Genomic DNA, 20571 nt, shown 5'->3' with positions numbered 1-20571 from the left:
ATGCAGTAGTTATTGTTCAAGTTGTTGATAAACCAACCGCTTTGATTTCTTCTTGATGAATGTAACGGTGTATGTCAAAATGGTATAAGAGCTTCTCCTTTTCATTAATGTTGTTCAACTCCACCAATATCGACTTGGTGGTTTGGTTTTGTCTCTCCTAATGGAGTTTTTCCTTCAATTTCTAAATTAATAGCTCATCTTTGTCATGAAAGTTGACATCATAACCAATGTTTTATTTCTTTGTTAATAATATAGTTTTCGTGTCTTTGATTGTTCTATTTTTACTTCATAAAGATTTACTTCTTGCTATTTATCTGTGGTATCTTTGCCCCAAAACTCTTTATCACTCCTTTCTCCTTCAACAAACTCCTCATTACGCTGAGGATAGTTTGATTCTTTCTCTTTAAAACACCATGTTGAGGGCCATCACTCAAGGGAATAGATTCTTTGCTTTAATACCAATTTGTTTATGCTACATATGGCCGGAGGATGTGGTTGGCTTTTTTCTCTTGGCTAACACTATTGTAAATCTTCTTGTAGTTTTTATCTCTTAGTTCATTCTCTTTTTCTTCGTGCACATCCACACAAAGAACAAATGAGAGAGGAGGGGAGAGGAGAGAAATGATATAATAAGAAAAATCAAGACAGGTGAAGTTGTGGATGTTGGCCCTGAAGTAAACTCCTTAAAGCAGGGTGACAAGGTTGTCTCCCTCCTAAACATCATGGTAAGTGTTTTGAGAATTACTTTTTCCAATTTTATTTTGTGATGCTGTTTTTTCTTTGCTTTTACTGGGTAGTGACTTTGTGACCATCAAATTATCTCATGCTGAAATCTGGAATGAAAAATGGTCGATTGATCCCTTAATGTGTAAAACCTCTCCGGGTGACAAATTGGACATGTATGTGATCTTATATCGGCTATTTTTGGAGCCCTTTTTTCAATTTATGTATAGTCTGGAAATAATACAAATTTTTATTCTGACAATCCGACTGTAATGATGATTTGGAAATTATTCCAAATAGCAGAGTGCATTGAGTTGGAAACAATTTAGCGGCTAATTAGGCATGATTAGATTTTGCCATATTGTAGCTTTGTTTCAAATCTATAAATAGTGGTGTAAGGGTTGTTGTAGGCATGAGAAGAGAGCTAAATTGTAATTCCACTTTTTCTTCAATGTAGTGAAATCTTCATCCCCTCCTGTGGATGTAGGCATCTTCACCGAACCATGTAAATCATTATGTTCTTTGTGTTGATTTTGATTTGATTTCTTGATTGTTTCTGCTATTTGCACATGTAAAATCTAGAACCTCGAAATTGTAGACAAGAACAAAATTAAAACTATCATTAAAGAAAGTTTCTAGCTATTGACCCCTACACAAAAAAATACGTGAAAAGAGGGAAATTGGATGAGTTAAGTGATGATCGGTGGATGTGACGCATCACTTGAATAGCCAAATAATCTTTGATCGTCAAACGGACTTCGTCATTACGGCCGGAGTATTGAATTTGCTTAAAAGGAAGCCTCTTGTAGTCAAATCAGACGAAAACAGCCAAAATCGGCGACCGATACTTAAAATTTGCGTGCGACGCAGCCCAAATGATGTTTGCTAGCAAAACGAACTTCTTTGTTGCTTTCGGATCGTCGACAATACCCAAGAGCGATTAAATTTTGCTTGACAAAATTCGCCTGGGGAAATCGACGTGAATCCCAAGGTAAATGACACACGAATTTCGAGAAACATGAGTGCAAGTCATGGAACAACACTACCATTTCATCTCTGTCCGGTTTTTAAAAGTCGGTATTTATCAGCTTTAGCCAGTGATATAAAAAATTTTCAAGACATATAAAAAATTTTCAAGACAATCCAGATCAATTACTCTAATTACTCTACCAGCACAAAATTTTCTTAATAGCCATGGTGAGTGTTCCTCAGATGAGCACTCCTGCATAAGATGTCAATTGCCTGCTTATATTTGCTAATGCTGTTGTTACAATTACAGACTGCAGGAGGGCTAGCAGAGTATGCCGTCGCATCTACGAACCTCACAACCATCCTCCCTCCCACAATTCCTCCAGATGAAGCCGCTGGCCTGCCTGCCGCCGCCCTCACAGCCCTCCAAGCTCTTCGTTACGCCGGCGTCGAACGGGGACGTCCAAACCAACAACCCAAAAACATATTGATCACCGCCGCATCCGGCGGTGTTGGCCAATTTGCCACTCAGCTGGCAAAGCTAGCCAACCTCCATGTTACCGCCACTTGCGGGGCTCGCAACATTGACCTTGTCAGGAGCCTGGGCGCCGATGAGGTGCTGGACTACAAGACTCCAGAGGGTGCCAGTCTGACAAGCCCATCAGAGAAGAAGTATGATGCTGTGATCCATTGCGCAACCGGCATTTCCTGGTCAGCATTCGAGCCGAACCTTGCGGAGAAAGGGAAGGTGATAGATATAACTCCTACGATGAAGGTGATGATGGCTTCACTTTTGCAGAAACTTACCTTCTCTAAGAAGCAGATTGTGCCACTTTGGCTTTCGCCGGAAGGGAAGGACTTGAGCTTCATTGTGGGACTGGTTGGGGAAGGCAAGCTGAGAACGGTGATTGACTCGCGGTATCCATTGGAGAAGGCTGAGGAGGCCTGGGCGAAGAGCATGGCTGGGCATGCCACTGGGAAGATTATTGTTGAGATGAGATGAGAAGCAGCAGCTAGATGGCCTGTATGTTGCAGTGATGTTACTTCCAGAGTTGAATATTTGGTAAATAATGTTATGCTACTTTGTTTAAATTGTAAAACTTTGGTGAATTTCAATGTTTCAATTGGCTCCTTTACATGTACATAATTATTTGTATGTATTATTTTCTACATTGCATTTTACATTGCCTTGCTCCAGGTCAATCTCTCTCTCTCTCTCTCTCTCTCTCTCTCTATAGAAATATGTTGCCAAGTATAAGACCAGTTCTGAAAAGGCTTTATAGCAGGATAAGGTGGAAAAGAAGCCACAACATTAAAATATTGGGAGGTAGTCCTCTTTGGCTTGAGGACTTTACTACGTAAACATTGAAGGAACATCAGTCATATAGGCTTTAAAATAAAATTCAAATAAAAAGTCAAGAAATATATAAAAGTATTAATGTAAATTTTAATTAAAATTAAGCTTAATTAAAGATTGATGTTAAGGTTTCGTTTGACATTATTGTCTTCTCATGTTAATGTTATAGCTATTTGATAAAATTATATTAAGATCACGGTCTAAAGTGACCTAAATAGTTGGGACTATTTGGTGAAAAAAATATATTATAATATTAATGTGAGACGTTAGTTGATTGTACAGTTTTTAATTGATATTTTATGGAGTTCATACTAATATAATATAATATAATTTATTTATTTATTTATTTATTTTAACAAGCTATTTCAAGAATTGAACTTTTTCTTATAGTTATGAAGCAATTTAATGTTCTATTAAATATTTTAATGTTGAGAAGAGTAAGACTTTATTTGGAACAGTTTCAAACCATTATTTAAAAAAAAAAAAATTACTAAAAAGAACACTTTTACAAAATAATTAAAAAAACGTCTGAAACAAAGCCTAAATCTTAGATTAAATTTGTAAAAAAAGCTTAATTAACAGGACAAACCGAATACACTGGGCTATTTACACCCTTAACAGAGCTAAATTTACAAAACAACATAAAATTTCAGGGGCTCATCAGCTGGGCATAATACAGCTTGAATAAAATCAAACAACTAATTTTGCTTAAATTATGCAAAGCAGAGGATGTAAATGAATAATAATCGCTGTTTTTCTCTTTGCCCACAAACCAACCAACCATTTTTTTCCCTCTATTGTACATATTTCTATTTAGTAGAAAAGATTTACAGAAATACAAATCAAAATTGTGTGGTAACCCCAACCGGCAAAAGACCAATCCTGCCTTTTCCTCTACATGTTCTCTCATCAATCTGTAGATGAAAAAATAATTGTAAAATCTTCAACTTCGCTCCCATAAAAACTGCCAAAAATAGGTCTGAATCTATTTTATCTACTCCTCAATCAATCTTTTGGTCAACATGAATTTCAAAATTATTGAATTTATTTTGAGATAAAATTAGGTCAAGATATCCCACCAATTCAGATGAGTCTCAGAATTCTTAAATAAATCTATTCAAAATAAATTTAAAAGCTCTGAGATCCGGCCATTTTATAGGATATCATAATACACAAATTTTTCTTTAGCTTGGAATGAGAGCAATATAAATTTCAATTGGTTTCTTATATATTGCACTCATCTCAAAGCAAATTCAACAACTTTAAAACCGATCCGATCGATAATCCCTAATGGAGTCCAGGACAATATCACTAGTATGCCATTGCTAGCAATGAAGAATGCAGCAGCAAGGAAAAACAGAAATAACTGTATTTTCACATTGCCACATACCTTTGGGATCAGAATGGGACTACATAGGGCAGAGCAAGAACATCGGCGGATTCGATCCGTAAGGCCTTAGCCCAAACCTGGGGTGCACTTTGTTCACTCACAGCCTGTCTCTTAGGCTTCTGCTGAGAAGATTCACAGCGATTAAATAGCCATTCCACATCATCATTCGCCGACCATGGCTCCATTTTTGGTACGGCGTATATTTGGTCGAGATACTTCGAATCAGGGTGAGGCGATTTCGAAGAAACTTCGCCGTTCCCATCGGGCAACTGCTGAGACTTTGCAGAGCCATTTATCCTTTTATCCTTATTATCTAATAATATTATATCTGACTTTACTGGAAGGCCAGAAAAAGGTTGGGAGGATGAGGCCACCATCCTTGGTATCTTGCTAGGCCTTGCATCATTTTCTGTGAATCACAGGTCAAATGAAGCAGGAGTATAAACTACAAGAACCGTAGCAATAAATTTTTTTTTTTAAAGGAATAAGAAAATTTAACTCACCCTGTATAAAGCCATTGATCTTGATATTCTTCCTTTTATTACTGGTTTCATCAACACCTCTAATGCCAGCTGAGCTGTCTTTATGAGGGGCTAACGGCTTGCTATTAAGAGTGTCTATTTGATCCTTCTTCCCAAAGCTTCTAATTTTGTTATTTTCAATCATTGCAGGCTTCTCCAATATTTTCTCCTCCTCCTTACTATGCTTATTTTCATCCTTCCGTTTATTCTTCTTCGCCGCCGTATGTTCTTTATCCTCGAGTCCTTTCGGAACCTCATCTTTCTGGTTTCTATCCTTCTGTACTGGCTGAAAAATGGGGGTATTTCTTCTTTGCTCTGAAGTAATTGGTTGTTGGTTGACCCCACGTAGTGGGATAAAGGCTTGATGTTGTTGTTGTTGTCTACTGTTGGCTGAAGTAACTGGGTGTGGTAACATTCCGCCGCCTTTAAATCTTTCCTTTTCGATGCCATCCATTCTACTTTGAATGATAGAATTAGCCATAGGCTCAGTTTTGCTACGAAGGGAGGAGAGATTGTCCAGTGACAAGCCCAATACATCATTTTTTCCTTTAGTTGAAGCTGAATTTGAAGCCGCAACTGTTGCACCAAGTTTTCCTCTATTATTATTTGCAGGAGCAATAGAATTTGAAACCAATTTTTTTTCCTTCTCCATTCCAACTGTAGAGTATTCAGTTTTCCTATTAACCACCCCAGGAAAGCCTTCAATTGATCGAGAGATTCCATGATTTCGATTTTGATCAGTATTGATGCCAACATTGAATCTTTCATGCAATTTATTTTTTTCTTGATCCATGAAAGTTGCAGTGTTCCCAATTCTTCTCTGAGGAAAATTAGCAGCATTCTCAACAGGAAGGCTGCTGCCATCATTTCCTTGTGACGAACCAACATGCAAAGGGAACATCTTTTTATCAGTAGCTCTGTCCTTCTCCAGTGAAGGACGAGAAACAACAATTTGTTCAATTTTGTTATGAATAGAGCTTGTAATGCTCCCCACCATCGGATTTGCGGCTCCATCATCTCTAGTTCTCTTGCCCAACTCTTCTGCAAACTTTGAATCTTTACCTTCTTCTGCCTTCTGCAAGCTTTCTCGGTTGTGAGTACCCTCATTTTCTTTTCTATCCTCAGATGACCTTCCTTTGTCAACATCCTTATCTTTTTTCCTATCTTTGTGCTTTTCTTTTCTATCCTTCTTCTCCTTCCGCTTATCTTTGCTTCGATCTTTATCTTTTTTCTCTTTGCGCTCTCTCTTTTCTTTCTCCTTCTTCTCTTTTTTATGCTTCTTCTCTTTGCGTTTTTCCTGAAATAAAAAATGGAAACACATCAAGTTAAAAATATAAATGAAACATTGGTCACAGATGAGCTCTGGAATAAGAAAGAAGTTGAAGTGGTGTGGAAATCTAACCAAAAATAAAAATATATAGCAATATCAAACAAAGATAAATCCTATTACAAATACCACCCACAATCAAAACTTCTTTGTTTCTGGGACAGTCATATTTTTTTCTAGTCATTTTTTCTTGACATTTATACAGTTGACAAAACATTGATCACAAATTATAAAAGCAGCATACCTTCTTAGACTGAGTTGATTTCAAACAAAGTAATTTCGATTTGAATAAGAAAAACTCCTGTTTGACATTTGTAGAGTCACATTTTTTCTTGTTCATGCTGTTCCTTGGGAAAGTGCCCAAAAAGCCTAATTGTTTGGAGTTCTCCATTGAAAATAATAGGACATTCCAAGCAAGTAAGTATACATCTATCAGGTATTATAACTATTCATAAATAGACCTACCCTCAAATAGTTTAAATATTTTTGGATTTGCTTTGAGATTAGTGATATATATACATATATGTGTGTGTGTGAAGAATTTACATTGCACAAATCTCAGAAAAAATCCAATAAATCTGTCCTGATACAAATATATATCAAAATATCCTGACACTTTTTTTCCCAACTTCAAAACTACACACGAACTTGATAAAGCTTACCTAAGAAGGGAAATTAATAATCAAGAAAACAATAATACATAAGAGCTGTAATGCAACTAATAAAGTTCAAAATTTTTAAAATGAAGTTTTAAGTTACATCAGCATAGTTTAATTTTTGAAATTTTGTTAAAATGCTTTAGAATAATGACCTGTAATAGCACTATTGTAACAATCAATAAACATAAAAAATACGATTTCATATAATACTCCCTATAGTTTGGGTCAATTATTCAGGACAATATTAATCAAATTTAGCATGGTAGTCCTTCAGTTTTCAATTTCCACTTGATCATCTACCTCCAACTTCGCCTATCCATAGGAACTGTGCAGGCTCGTTTGACTCCAAAGGCTATGGACTCACTAGGTCTTATAGCCCACCAACGCCCACTTACATTTTTGTGCACCCGTGCAAAGCCCCAATATATCACTCCTTGGGATGTCAAAACCTTCGAATCCCACTCAAAGGCATCCCCCAAGTATGATACCTCAAATCCGAAAGTATTCTACTTTGTAGGAACTGGAGGGAACCCATGTCAAGATATCACCAATAATAGGATCCTGCTAATGAAATGACCATTTTTACACTAGACAAGATTTAAAATCATGCAATCAGACACCAAGGCATTTTTATTTTGTTAGACGAGAAATAAACTCAAGGCGTTTTGAAGCGCCAGCCTTAAAATTAAATCATTATATTAATTCAAATATAAAAACTAATTTATTTAAGAGTCATCCTTCTTAGGACTCAATAGTAAGTAATTTCATAAAAATTTGAGCTCGATTTTCTCCCAATAAAATATTTGAGAGTCATCCAAAACTATTGAAGTAACATCATGAAAAGTGCAAAAACTAGATAATAAGCAAGAAGTTTAAGATATACAAATAAACATAAAAATAAAGTCTAAAATGATAAACTAATCCTAAAATAAATTAGTTATAACTTAGTACTCCAAATTCAAAGACTCTACCACTTCCATCACAGAGAGCCTTCATTGGAATAAGCATTGTAGGAACTTGCTTTCTCTCCTCTCTCATCCTCACTTGTATTAATACCCTCTTAATTTCTTCATCATCTTCAATATCGAACAATTTTTTCTTTCCTAATCAATAAAATCCAATAAGAATATTTTTTCTTCTTAAAATTATATTACATAGGACTTTATACTAACATTTTTTTGTTGACTTTTGTTATTATAATTCCTTCATCAAAAGAAGTCAACATTGAAATCTTCCTGTTGTATTGTGATGGTGAAACTCCATTCATAATCCACAACCCATTCATCATTTGCTCATCATCCTCCAAGACTTTCATGCATATAATGAAATAGAGGAATATGTTTCATTATATATTCCTCAAGGTACGCATTATCGCATGCAACAAACAATTGAGGCATACAACTCTCTCCCACTGGGGCATAAGCCACAAGGTGGCTTGCAATTTTAAACAATGATGCTCAATCAATTATTGATCAATTCTGGGCCGTCCAATCAACTAAAATATACCTAGGTATTTTATTAAAGTTTTTACCAAGGTAAGTAAAACACTAGTAATTTACTCAAACTATGTTAAAATAATAATGGTTCAAACGCAATCATGAAAACATTATCAGGGTTTAAAACCATTAAGATTTCAAGTTCCTTGCTTATTTAAAAAGTTGAAACCTGAATGTTAACTTGAAAAACAATTATCCTTGGAATGAGCCAAACTACGAGGGGATTGGGCTTTAGTGTTGTATACAAAGAAGCATTGACCAGACCAATGCTCATGTCTAATCAGGATACATATGCAGAGGTTTATTTTTTGATGAGATAACACCATGAATTTTTTCAAAATGCATTTCATATAATACAACAACAACATCAAGCCTTTATCCCACTACGTGGGGGTCAACTAGATGAATCCTTTTTCTCCATTGTAACCGGCTAAGAGTCAAATTCTCATTTAGATCTAATAAAGAAAGGTCATTTATAATATTTTCTAACCAAGTTTTTTAGGTCTACCTCTACCTTTCTTAACATAGGTTAAATCTAATACATCTACTCTTCTAACCGGGTCATCGGAAGGCCGTCGTTTTATGTGACCAAACCATCTAAGACGACTCTCTCTAATCTTATCTGCACTAGAGCTACTCCAACCTTTTCACGTATATGCTCATTTTGTATCCCGTCTCTAAGAGTAAAGCCACGCATCCACCTGAGCATCCTCATCTCTGCAACACTTAAATTAATATTATGCTACTCTTTTAATGGCCAAAATTTTGTGCCATAAAGCATTGCTTTTCATATAATGTTAGCTTAAAATCTGTTTACAAAATAGAATACAAGTGTCTAGCCAAAAAAGGATTCTAGTTTGATATTCACAAGAGTTATCGGGCAAAGAACAATGCACAGCTACAGTTATTGAAAAACTGAAACAACAAAAACTCTACAACACCCATAATACCAACTATCCTGCACAGCAGACAATACATATAATATAATAGAAAGAAGAATTAGGTGGAAGATGTGTAGGGAGATAAACGCATAAATCAATAAACATGGGTCGGGTATGACAAAAAGCTCAAACAAAAACATTTATGAACGACAAAAAGTAAATTGGTATATCCATGATAAGTCTTTGGGCATGTAAAAAATGGATTGTGGAGGGAAAAAAAAGCAGTTCTGTATATTGTTTCTAGTATAATTGTCAGATAAAAAAAATAGTATAATTGTCAGATCAACCCATCAACCTTCATAGCACTAGCATCATCCTTAAGAGCAACAATAGCATTTATTGTCAAAATAAAAAGTGGAAATAAAATATTTTATTGCGCGCTTCACAGGAAAAAAAATATGTCCAATATCAAGTAAGAATATCAAGAAGGTTAGATACAACAACATCATCATTTTTATAACAGCAATTGCAAATAACTTAAGTTGATCAATAAAACAAAAGAAAGTAGAACCTAGGACCATATAAAATAAAATAACAAAATTGCCAAAAGAGGAACCTAAAATTTACATAGTCGTTTAAAAAAATATATTTAATGAGGAAAAAATCAAAATAAATTGATAAATAACATTTGATTTACTGCCTACTTGTTATGTTAGGTGCACATTCAACTCGTTTATTGTGGAACAGTCATAAGGTTTCTTGAAAGTGTCAATTAGACCAATAAAAGAGGGATTCAATTTGCCAGATTGTTTCAATTCTAATATATTCACTTATAAAAATAAATTCAAAGCTCAAAAACTATGCTAAAAGTAATGGTAATAAAAACAGTACCAATCTAAACTAATTTTCCCTCTTTCACAGTTAACATAAGCCGGCTGTAAATGAAAAAATACTGCTTCCAAAATTGATGGTAAAAGTTATCAATTTTAATGTAGAATTAATTGTACTGCCCGATAATTATGAACATCCAATGATTGCTTTCCAAGGTATGGAAGTTTAATTTCCCACCAGGAGTATCAATTGAATATGCTCCGCCTTTCAAGTTGAAGTGACTTGCCAGTTCCATATCTATCCAACAGCTCTAGTAGGTCTTAAAACAGCATTGTATCCAAACACGACTAGTTCAACAGATACATCAAACTAAAAGATTTTGCAAGAAAAATAACTTCAGACTTTTATCATGAACAATCAAACACAGCAGGCCCATGGGCCTGTTCGGCAGAGGATTTTTGAGTTGACTCTAGATTTAACCCAAAAAGCTTATTTCAACTAAACCTCTCCTTGGGTAAACTTAAGCCCAGGTTAGAACTTAACCACTCAATCCACGTAGAGCTGACCACCCTCAAGATTAAGGTTAACCCAACACTCAAGTTCACCTAATTTGAAACTTACACTATTTATCATTCTGGATAAGGATCAATTTTTTTCACTTGGGCCAAATCAAAACAACTTGATTTGATTACATTTGACATGTTTGGGTTGAGATTAGGTTAAATGTATTGTAGTTGAAGTCAAAACCACATTTCTAACACATTTTAACTCTTCCTTTAGGCCATCAACCATCACTCTCTCCCTTTTCTTCGATAAACACAAGAGACCTCTTATCTCCACCAAGGCAAGGTCGAACCCTCCTTTATTCAAACACAATAACTGAACCTCAAGAGAAGGATTCAAGTGAGTCTATTTTATGCAAACCCTCAACGGTATGGATAATGTGTTGTAACGGTAGCAGATCTCAGTTTTTACGAAGTTGGTTGAAACAGCCTTTGCCATTCACCACAACATTTTAGATCCTTAACACCTTATTAATGTATTTTGCCTTGATAATTTGAAAATAGATAAAATTTTGAAAGCATTTGCCTATATGACTACAAAAAATAGCTAACAAAAAACTAACTGCCACTACAACAACAACAACAAGCCTTTATCCCACTACGTGGGGTCGGCTATATGAATCCTTTTTCTCCATTGTGTCCTATTAAAAGTCAAATTCTCGTTTAAATCTAATAAAGAAAGGTCATTCCTAATATTTTCTAACCAAGTCTTTTTAGGTCTACCCCTACCTTTCTTAACACAAGAAAAACAGTGGATTCGGAGAGAAAACGAAGGAGAAAACGTAAGAGAAACAAAGCAAACACTTTTATTTAATGAGAAATGAAAAGCACTTGCAAGATACAACTTTCCTTCAATTCGAGAGGAAGGAAAAACTCTCCAAATCTCTAGCCGTAGCCTAGAGCCCAAGAACACAAACCCTAGATCTCAAAAATGATTCAAATTCAAGATAACCCTCTCTTCCCCCTATTCCTCCTAATTAAACATGAAAGGAGGATTACAATTTACCTAATTACCCTTCTCATTCAAAAATTCCCTCCCAAAACTCAAAATACAACAAGTGGGCCCCCCTAGGGGTTTCCGCCCAGCTCCTGGCTGGGTTTCTTCCGCCGGGAGTAAGCCTTGACCGGTCCAGGGTGGACCAGTCCAGCCGGCCCAGGATGGGCCGGCGTAACATTTTACTATTATGAGTTTTTCCCTTTGATACTCCAAGCACATCTTTTGCAATATTCTTAATATCACTAGCCACTTTTTCCCACATAATATTAGCATCCTCATGCACAGACAAAATCTTAATATCTAAAATCTTACTCTCAAAAATATTTTTATTAATATTCTTTAAATGCCCCCATCTAATCTTAGAAAAACGTTTTACTTTATTTTTTATTTTATGCCCCTTTATCTTAAAGTCCAAAACTAATAATCGATGTTGAGTACATAAATTTTCTCTCGGAATAACTTTACAATCTTTACAATTTAAACGATTTAATTTTCTAATAAGAAAATAGTCAATCTGGGTTGTACTATTCAATTTTCTAAGAAAATAGTCACTCGGAAAACTAACTACCACTAAAATAAATAAAACAAACCAAATCTAAGCAGAATCCAAAAAAAGTGAGCATTGTTATAATAGCATTTCGGCAATAACCTCATGAAGTGTTAATATTACTAGCAAAGGCTTTTTTGAATGATGATTATACCATAAATATGAAAGAATTAGTGTATATTATGATGGAACTACAAAAATATTGATGGGTTTATCTCTTCCTAATCTCTCTCTTCTTCCAATATTTCTCTCTCCTCCCAAAATTGCTAGTGTCAATACAGTAGATAGTCCTTCTTGCTTCTCATAAACTCGTCTCTTCAATTTCCATCCATTTAAAGAAAAATCAAGCCAATTCAATGAAAGAAGAAGAATATCAAGATAAAGCGACAATGGTTTATCATCACATTAGTATCGAATAAACTATTCTTCTCCATCACTATTCTTATAAAGATAAACAACAAAATGGTTAAAAGATTCGAAAGCATGTGTAGGCACAAAAAAATGAGCAGATAAAGTGAAGAAATAATAAAAAAATTAGGTTTTTGATAAATAGTTTAGTATGTAGGGGTTCAACTCTTACCCATGTTGAGTGGTTTCAGAAAAAGAATAACAAAACATAAAGGAAACCAAAGCACGACAACAAGATTGATGAAAAGACAATTAGGAGACTGCAAATTTTGAGTTCGGGGTGTCATTACAGTTTTATATATGAAATGGTGATAGAGGGCAGTAGTCTTGGAAAGATAATGTTGATTGGTGTTCCACACAGGGAAACATGAAAGCATGATCTTGCTCAGGTTGAGTAAAAAATTTGTATGACAACCAGCATCTAATACTAGGCTTCATAGAAAATCACTCCTTTTGTCTTACTGAAGATGTAATAAAATTTAAAACATAATCCTAAAGCCTATGACAAATAGAGGCTACAAAATTGACTGCAGTGGTCACATGGTTTAATATTTTCAAATGGGTTACAGAAACCAAAAACCTTAACAACAACAACAACATCAAGCCTTTGTCCCACTACGTGGGGTCGACTACATGAATCCTTTTTTGCCATTGTGTCCTTTTAAAAGTCAAATTCTCATTAAAATCTAATAAAGAAAGATCATTTCTAATATTTTCTAATCAAGTCTTTTTAGGTCTACCTCTACCTTTCTTAACATAAGTCAAATTTAATACCTCAACTTTCCTAACCGGGTCATCGGAAGGCCTCCGTTTAATGTGACCAAACCATCTAAGGCGACCCTCTCTAAGCTTATCTTCCACTGGAGCTACTCCAACCTTTTCACGTATATGCTCTTTCGTATCCTATTTCTAAGGGTAAAGCCATTCATCCACCTAAGCATCCTTATCTCTGCAACACTTAACTTAGTATTATACTTCTCTTTTAATGGCCAACATTTGGCACCATAGAGCATTGCATGTCTCACCACCATCTTATAGAATTTTCCCTTAAGTTTGAGGGGGGATTTTCTATCGCACAACAAGCCCGATGCATTCCTCCACTTCAAACATCCAACTTGAATTCTGATGATAATATCCCCATCTATTTCACCATCACTCTGAACAATAGATCCAAGATATCTAAAACGTGTACTCTTATTAATGACTTGATCGCCCAAAGCCACAATTCCCTGACTAATCTATTGCTACTAAAATTACACTCTATATATTCAGTTTTAGATCTACTCAAGCGAAAACCTTTAGACTCTAAGGTTGACCTCCATAATTCGAGTTTACATTCGACTCCCTCTCTAGCCTTATCAACAAGAACAATATCATCAGCAAAGAGCATACACCAAGGTACATCCTCTTGCAAATGTCTAAAATAATAATATAATCAAAGTTTTATCATCTGCTAATGGAGCCATCATCATCATGAATTTCACCTTAAGAAGTGATGCATCAAATACATTCTGCAAACACATTAACAAATAGCATTCATATCAGTCCAAATTGATTTTGTACATTTTAATATAGACGAATAATATAATTGAATTGCTTAACGAAAGAGCCACAGAAAATAAAGCCTTCTCCGAGTAAAATGGTTGAATATAGCCGCTTAAGTCCACAAAAAAAATTAGTTGTACTTTCATGTGTATATCCATCTGCCGGTAGCTCTCAGTAGAAAAGAGTGTATGCACTCACTTGTGCAACCGTTATAGCATATCAGCTAGAATTACAAAACATTTCAATTATAAAACTGTTCTATTTGCAGAATTTATCTCATACGTATTCTATAGGCCAAGTATTAAATATTGTAGTTAGTGTGCGTTAATGAAGGAGACATATCCTTCGTTAGCTAAAATTCACCAATACTTCAACGATAGAAAAAAATTAAAGCCAGGCCTTCTAATTTAAGATCAAAACGAGCGGCCAAAGTCAAAGAGCGCATAAATCTGGCTGACAAATGTAAGGGATAAATGTAAGAGGAGGAACCTTTGCTAACAAATCTAGGTTCTCAGCCCTAGGCTGCCTCTCATATCCCGGTGGCGGAAATGGAAAGCAACGAGACATTGCACGGTGACCCTCGATCTACTCCTACTAGTATCCAGCACAGCTGTTCCAGTACAAAAACGGACCAGCAGCCTTGTTCTTGTCCATCCACCATGTCCTCTCACTCATTTCCAGCTTCAGAACATTTTTATTTCGTCTCAGGGAATCACAGCTAGAACAAAAGCCTCCTCCCCAAGCGAAACCAAGCGGACAGATGAGAAAGAGATCAATTCAGCCCCAAAAAAAACAGCTGTATCTCAATAATTAGAGAGAGTCCATGTGCTCGGTAAGGTATCATTCCATACAAAATCCAGTATCTGGCTACCCCCAAAACGCTTCTCAAAACACCATAAACAAGGAAAACACCAACATAACAAAACTCAACAGCAGCAGAGTACAAATCACAGCTACACTCCTGTAAAATCTAGTCCGCCGTCCTATTCGATGCCTCCACAAAAATCCCTATCATCAAGCAAAAACCAAGTCCCAAAACCAACAAATAAGACAATATCTCCAACAAGAAAAGCGGATCCCAGCCAGGCCTGCCAGAAACCCTCTTGATCCGCCCCCCCCAAAGGACCAAAACCAAGAGGAGAAACCCTAATCAAGTACAATCTGCCAGAAAGGCGAAATAACTCCCAATAATCATCCAGTTCTGTGAAAAGAGATCCGAAGGTTCCGATTCTAGCAATGGTGTCAACAAGGAATGGTTAAAGAGAAAGGCAGTGATCAGGATTAGGGCAAGAGAGAAAATAACTCCAATCCAGATATCTGCCTCTTCTTTCTCTATCTGATAACTCTAGACCTTTATCTGTTTATACATGTGTTCGTTTCAGCCGAATTTCTCGGTTGATTCGTCGTGCAAGTCCTTCCAAGTCCTCGAAGATGAGATGCTTGCGGCGCCCTTCTATCTCTCACACACATAGGAATAGAACCAGCGAGGAGAGAGAGCAGGCAAGGGTGGGCAGATGGGTATTTATAGAACAAGTAAGGTTAGAAACGGTAATTTATTCCGGACTTCAGGAAGGACATTATTAAGGGTTTTTTTTTCTTAAACAATTTTTTTATAATAAAATTTTTAATTTGTATATTAAAAAAATATTTTTAAAATATTTAAAAAAACTGTCCCAAATGAAACCTAGATCTTGAAAATATTGCTATATATACTTTTTGATAAAAGGTTAAAAATATTTGATTTGTTGACGATTTTAAAAAATAATAAGTTTAGATAATCGTATTATTATATTAAACAATTTTTTTAATCAAGAATTTATTTGAGATAGCTTTTTTTGTTATTTTACTTTTCAAACAATAATTATAATGTTATTTTTCTATTGATTTATTTTTTTTAAGAAAAAAATTTGATGAAAATTATTTTTTGTAACTAAAATAGTTGAGTTATTTTTCTCATAGCAATTTCACTACAAATTTTATAAAATGGAGTTGTCAACAACAAACCCTTTTTTTGAAAGTAAATAAATCGAACCAAAAAATAAATAAATAAGTGAAGAAAAAACACCATAATTTACATTGAAACCCCAAAAATGTGAAAAAACATGGAGCCACATACACCAAAAAATAACCTATGAAATTAGGAGAAATTGTATAAATAGTCTTCTTTTCTTACCAATTTTCATAGCCTTCACACCCTTTCATATGCTAGAGTATAATCACTATTCAGTTACATGATACTAAAAGAAAAAGAAATTGACTCAACCAACCCGCAGTGCCACGACACTGCTCATAGCACCCTAGTGATGGGTTTTGTTTCACTGTGGGTCCACAACGCCCCAGTGATGAGTTATTTATCTTAGAGGGGGTCCACATCACCACAATGTTATGTCTATAACACCTCAATACTAAGTCCACAATGCTTCAAAGGTGCACACACAAAATTTTAGAGGCTTCACGTACATACCTCTAAGCAATGGGCACACTACCCCTCGAAGATCCCCAAATGAGATCCTTGCAATCTTAATTATCAATTTGAGTCAACAGTATAACCCAATTGATTGACACGACCAAATTACACAAATAACTAATAATCTCCTACTTAGAAACTAATTGTGATCAATCATTCTACTGACCTGCAACACCAACCATATAAGAAAAATTATTGTGTGGCTCATCCCTTTCTTAACCTTTATAAAGACCAACTTAAGTTAAATATAGCTTCAATATATCAACTGTCACTATCTTCGTCAACATATATGGAGGATTTTGAGTCGCATATATCTTCTCCAAAGTTAATTGACCATTTAATAGAAGTGAATATATGAAATGATATCAAGGTTGTATAAGGAATGCTTTTTTTTTTTTTTTACTGAATGCATAACACTCATATTGTCACTCTATAATTTATCCTTCTTCTGCCCTTTGCCAAGTTCTACCATAAAGTTTTACAGCTACATTATTTTCTTGCTAGTCGATGAAAGCAATATATTTAGCTTTATTAGATAGCTCACTTAATAAATAAATGTCTGCCACGTGTATTATTTTGACTGGTGTTATACTTGTATTTATCTCTATATATAGCCTGTTACTGTAGATGGAAATTAATGAAAATATACAGTTCTCTTTACTGGCTTCTGCTTTTCTTCTGTTTTCCCGACTTCTTATTTCAAGAAGTTCTTCATGGTATCAGATGACCTAGTCTCCGATCCTTGACTTCTATGGCGTCTGCTTCCTCCGATCTTGGTTCTCCCATGGAAACCATCAGTCAAGAATCCTCCATCATTCCGTCTACTCTCAAGTTTGTAGTCTCGAACATCAAAAATATTGTTCCGACTCAGCTCTCGCAGGACAACTATTCCGTCTGGCGTTCTCAAATTCTGAAAATTTTTCGAGCCAATAGGTTTGATACTTTTCTTGACAAAAACTGTTCTTCTCCTAATCCCTCTATCGTGCTTGCTGACGGCTCTTCACAGCCGAATCCTTCTTTCTTGCAATGGCAGTTGACTGACCAAAATCTTGCTGCTTCTTTATGTTCCACGATTTCCTCCTCTATTCTTCCTTACGTCGTGAATCTTGATTCCACTTCAGACATTTGGTCGATGCTTGAAAATCGGTTTCAAGCAACCAATCGATCCAAAGTCATTCAACTAAAAAATTCTCTTCACAACATTTCCTTCAAAAACATGAATATGACCCAATATCTTTCTGAAATCAAAAGCCTGGTTGATCAAATTGCTTCTGTCGGGGCTGTTGTTGACAATGAGGATATCATTTTGTATATTCTGAATGGTTTACCTAATACCTATCAATCTTTTAAAACTTCTATCCGAACTATGCTTACCCCCATAAGTCTCGAGCAATTATATCCTCTTCTTCTTAGTGAAGAAATAAATATCGCGTCTGATACGGCCAGATTCACTCCTGTACCTGATCCGAACTTGGCTCTATACTCCTCGGTTCATTCATTTCTTACAAGTGCTTCAAATCTAATCTTGTTCTTCGTTGTTTTTCTAACGCAGATTGGGCCGGTGACCCGGATTCGCGTCGCTCTACATCTGGTTATTGCTCTTTCTTGGGTGATTCACTTATTTCATGGACTGTCAAGAAGCAACCAACAGTCGCCCGGTCCTCCACTGATCAGTCAAAATACCGAGCATTGGCGGCCCTCACTTCAGATGTCATTTGGCTTCGTCGTCTTCTCATCGACTTTGGCATTTCTCAAAACCAACCGACTACCATGTATTGCGATAATACATATGCCATAGCTTTAGCCAATAACCCGGTGTTCCACGCTCTCACCAAGCACATAGAGATTGATCAAAAGTTCATTCGGGATCACATTCAAAACAAAAATATTAATCTTCTACCTATTAGCACAATTGATCAAATTGCAGATATCTTTACCAAGTCGCTATCTACTCCAAGATTTACTACCTTAAGAAACAAACTGACGGTGCAATCTCACCAATCAGTTTGCAAGGGCATATTAGATAGCTCACTTAATAAATAAATGTCTGCCACGTGTATTATTTTGACTGGTGTTATACTTGTATTTATCTCTATATAGCCTGTTACTGTAGATGGAAATTAATGAAAATATACATTTCTCTTTACTGGCTTCTGCTTTTCTTCTGTTTTCCCGACTTCTTATTTCAAGAAGTTCTTCAAGCTTTTGTGGCTGAAAGAGTAAAAAACTTTAGTAATTTGAAATCCAACTCATTACAGTGTTTTTTAAAGAAAAGATATAATCAGTTAGGGGTGTCAATTCGGGTCAATGGGTCGGGTTCGTGTCGAACCCGGAACTGACCCGATCCTATTTGACATGACCCCAACCCAACCCATTTTTGCAAACGGGTCAGAAACTGCAACCCAGACACGACCCGACGGGTTGCCGGGTTGACACAAACCGACACGGAAACTGCTGAGCTTGTGGGAATGCGCAACGATATGGATGGCGCCGTGTGATGCGAGCATCGCGAGGCTGAGGAGAACAACGACCAGGTGCCCGCGTGCCATGTTGCCTAGTGCAGCCCGACCGAGGAGACGAGGCACTGCCGCGTTGCCTCTTGCGGGCGTGCCTACGTGCCGCATGCTGCGTGGACCTGAAGGCGACCATGCCCAGAAAATGGCATAGCGTGACCAGTGCCCGCGTGTGGAGATGGTGTGGCGTGACCGCGTCCGCGTGAGGTGCGACTGCGGGCTTGTGGCAAAGGCTTCCGGACCTGTACCCGGGTCAATTTCGGGTTTCCGGGTCAACCCGAACTCGACCCATTTTTTCAAACTGGTCAAAAAACTGAACCTGAACCTGACCCATTTTACAAACGGGTTGACCCGAATCCTAATTTTTTCTGGTCAAGTCCGAGTCAGGTTTCGGGTCGTGTCAATTTTTGACAGCCCTATATTGAAACTGATGTAACATGAAATAACATATGACAAGAATACTAATAAACATTAATAGATGTGTGGGTATATAACACATTGATAATTATATTGATATGATATACTAACAAATAGCTATACATAAAATAACAGTTGATAGAAGCGTATAGTATAACTATCAATATAAATATAATTCATAGATAATTGATGCTTGTTTGATTGTACAACACATGCTATTGATTTATAATTTTTTTATTAATTATCTTATAAATTGATAAACTATTTCTGCTTATTGAGATAATATTATTTTACTGATCATATTGATTTCTACATTTGATTGGTATTGATTGCATAGATTATTTATCATTCATATTGATAGTTTATTAACTGATTGGAATGCGAACATATACATATTCATTCTTTTATCTTGTATTGAATATAATGGTAGATTTTGATAAACCGCTGAGTTTTTTAAACACGTAATTTGATTTTTATTATTTTCAAGTTTGGGAAGAGGTTAGAATCCTATAAAGTGAGGCTTATCAGTATTTTTAAGTTTTATTTTATTTTTGTATTTTAATTATTTTTTATTGTCATGAGCTTTAAAAGTATATTTTAATATTTGATGTGATTTACTAGCTATTGTAAATTAAATTTTAAAGGAATGAATATAGAAATATTTTAATGCATATGATTTATAATTATTTTCAATGGATATATTTTTATTGAAGGATATTTAAAGGCTTTAGCAAATTAATTAAGAGATAAAACATATAGTTATTCTAAATTTAGATCTTAAGGTGTTGCAGTTGGTATTAGAGCAGTAATTATTGAAAGAATTAAATTGTAATCAGGGTCATATGATTGATTATGAGTGGGGTAGAAGTTGGGTTGTATAGATTTTACTATTTATATATTTAATTGATTTCTTTGTATTTATATACATATATTGAGTTTATATGCTTGATTGATTAAAAA

At 35.5% G+C, this 20571-nt stretch overlaps 2 protein-coding genes across 2 annotated transcripts; one reads left to right on the top strand and one right to left on the bottom strand.

Annotated features, from left to right (window-relative positions):
* Positions 1-650: 650 nt before the first annotated feature.
* LOC110109559 (chloroplast envelope quinone oxidoreductase homolog) lies at positions 651-2874 on the top strand. Its single transcript, XM_020840671.2, has 2 exons — positions 651-725; positions 2003-2874. Exons 1-2 carry the CDS (start codon positions 723-725, stop codon positions 2693-2695), a joined length of 696 nt encoding a protein of 231 aa, XP_020696330.2. The 5' UTR covers positions 651-722; the 3' UTR covers positions 2696-2874.
* Positions 2875-3729: 855 nt separating this feature from the next.
* On the bottom strand, positions 3730-15709 carry LOC110109564 (myb-like protein X). The gene is made up of 4 exons (XM_020840695.2): positions 14704-15709; positions 4943-6257; positions 4440-4848; positions 3730-3963 (listed from the first exon to the last, which is right to left on the bottom strand). Exons 1-3 carry the CDS (start codon positions 14779-14781, stop codon positions 4448-4450), a joined length of 1794 nt encoding a protein of 597 aa, XP_020696354.1. The 5' UTR covers positions 14782-15709; the 3' UTR covers positions 3730-3963; positions 4440-4447.
* Positions 15710-20571: the final 4862 nt, after the last annotated feature.

This window comes from Dendrobium catenatum, unplaced genomic scaffold, assembly GCF_001605985.2.
Source record: "Dendrobium catenatum unplaced genomic scaffold, ASM160598v2 fragScaff_scaffold_733, whole genome shotgun sequence".
NCBI lineage: Eukaryota > Viridiplantae > Streptophyta > Magnoliopsida > Asparagales > Orchidaceae > Dendrobium > Dendrobium catenatum.
The sequence above is the reverse complement of the archived record's forward strand: the minus strand, read 5'-3'. Positions and strand labels throughout refer to the sequence as shown.

Bases quoted from the DNA above. Each gene is read 5' to 3' on its own strand.
- LOC110109564 (XM_020840695.2), bottom strand. From the start codon at position 14,781: ATGTCTCGTTGCTTTCCATTTCCGCCACCGGGATATGAGAGGCAGCCT. The intron at 6,258-14,703 runs GTTCCTCCTCTT...TTTTTATTTCAG, and splicing joins ACCTAGATTTGTTAGCAAAG to GAAAAACGCAAAGAGAAGAA. The intron at 4,849-4,942 runs GTGAGTTAAATT...TGTGATTCACAG, and splicing joins GATCAATGGCTTTATACAGG to AAAATGATGCAAGGCCTAGC.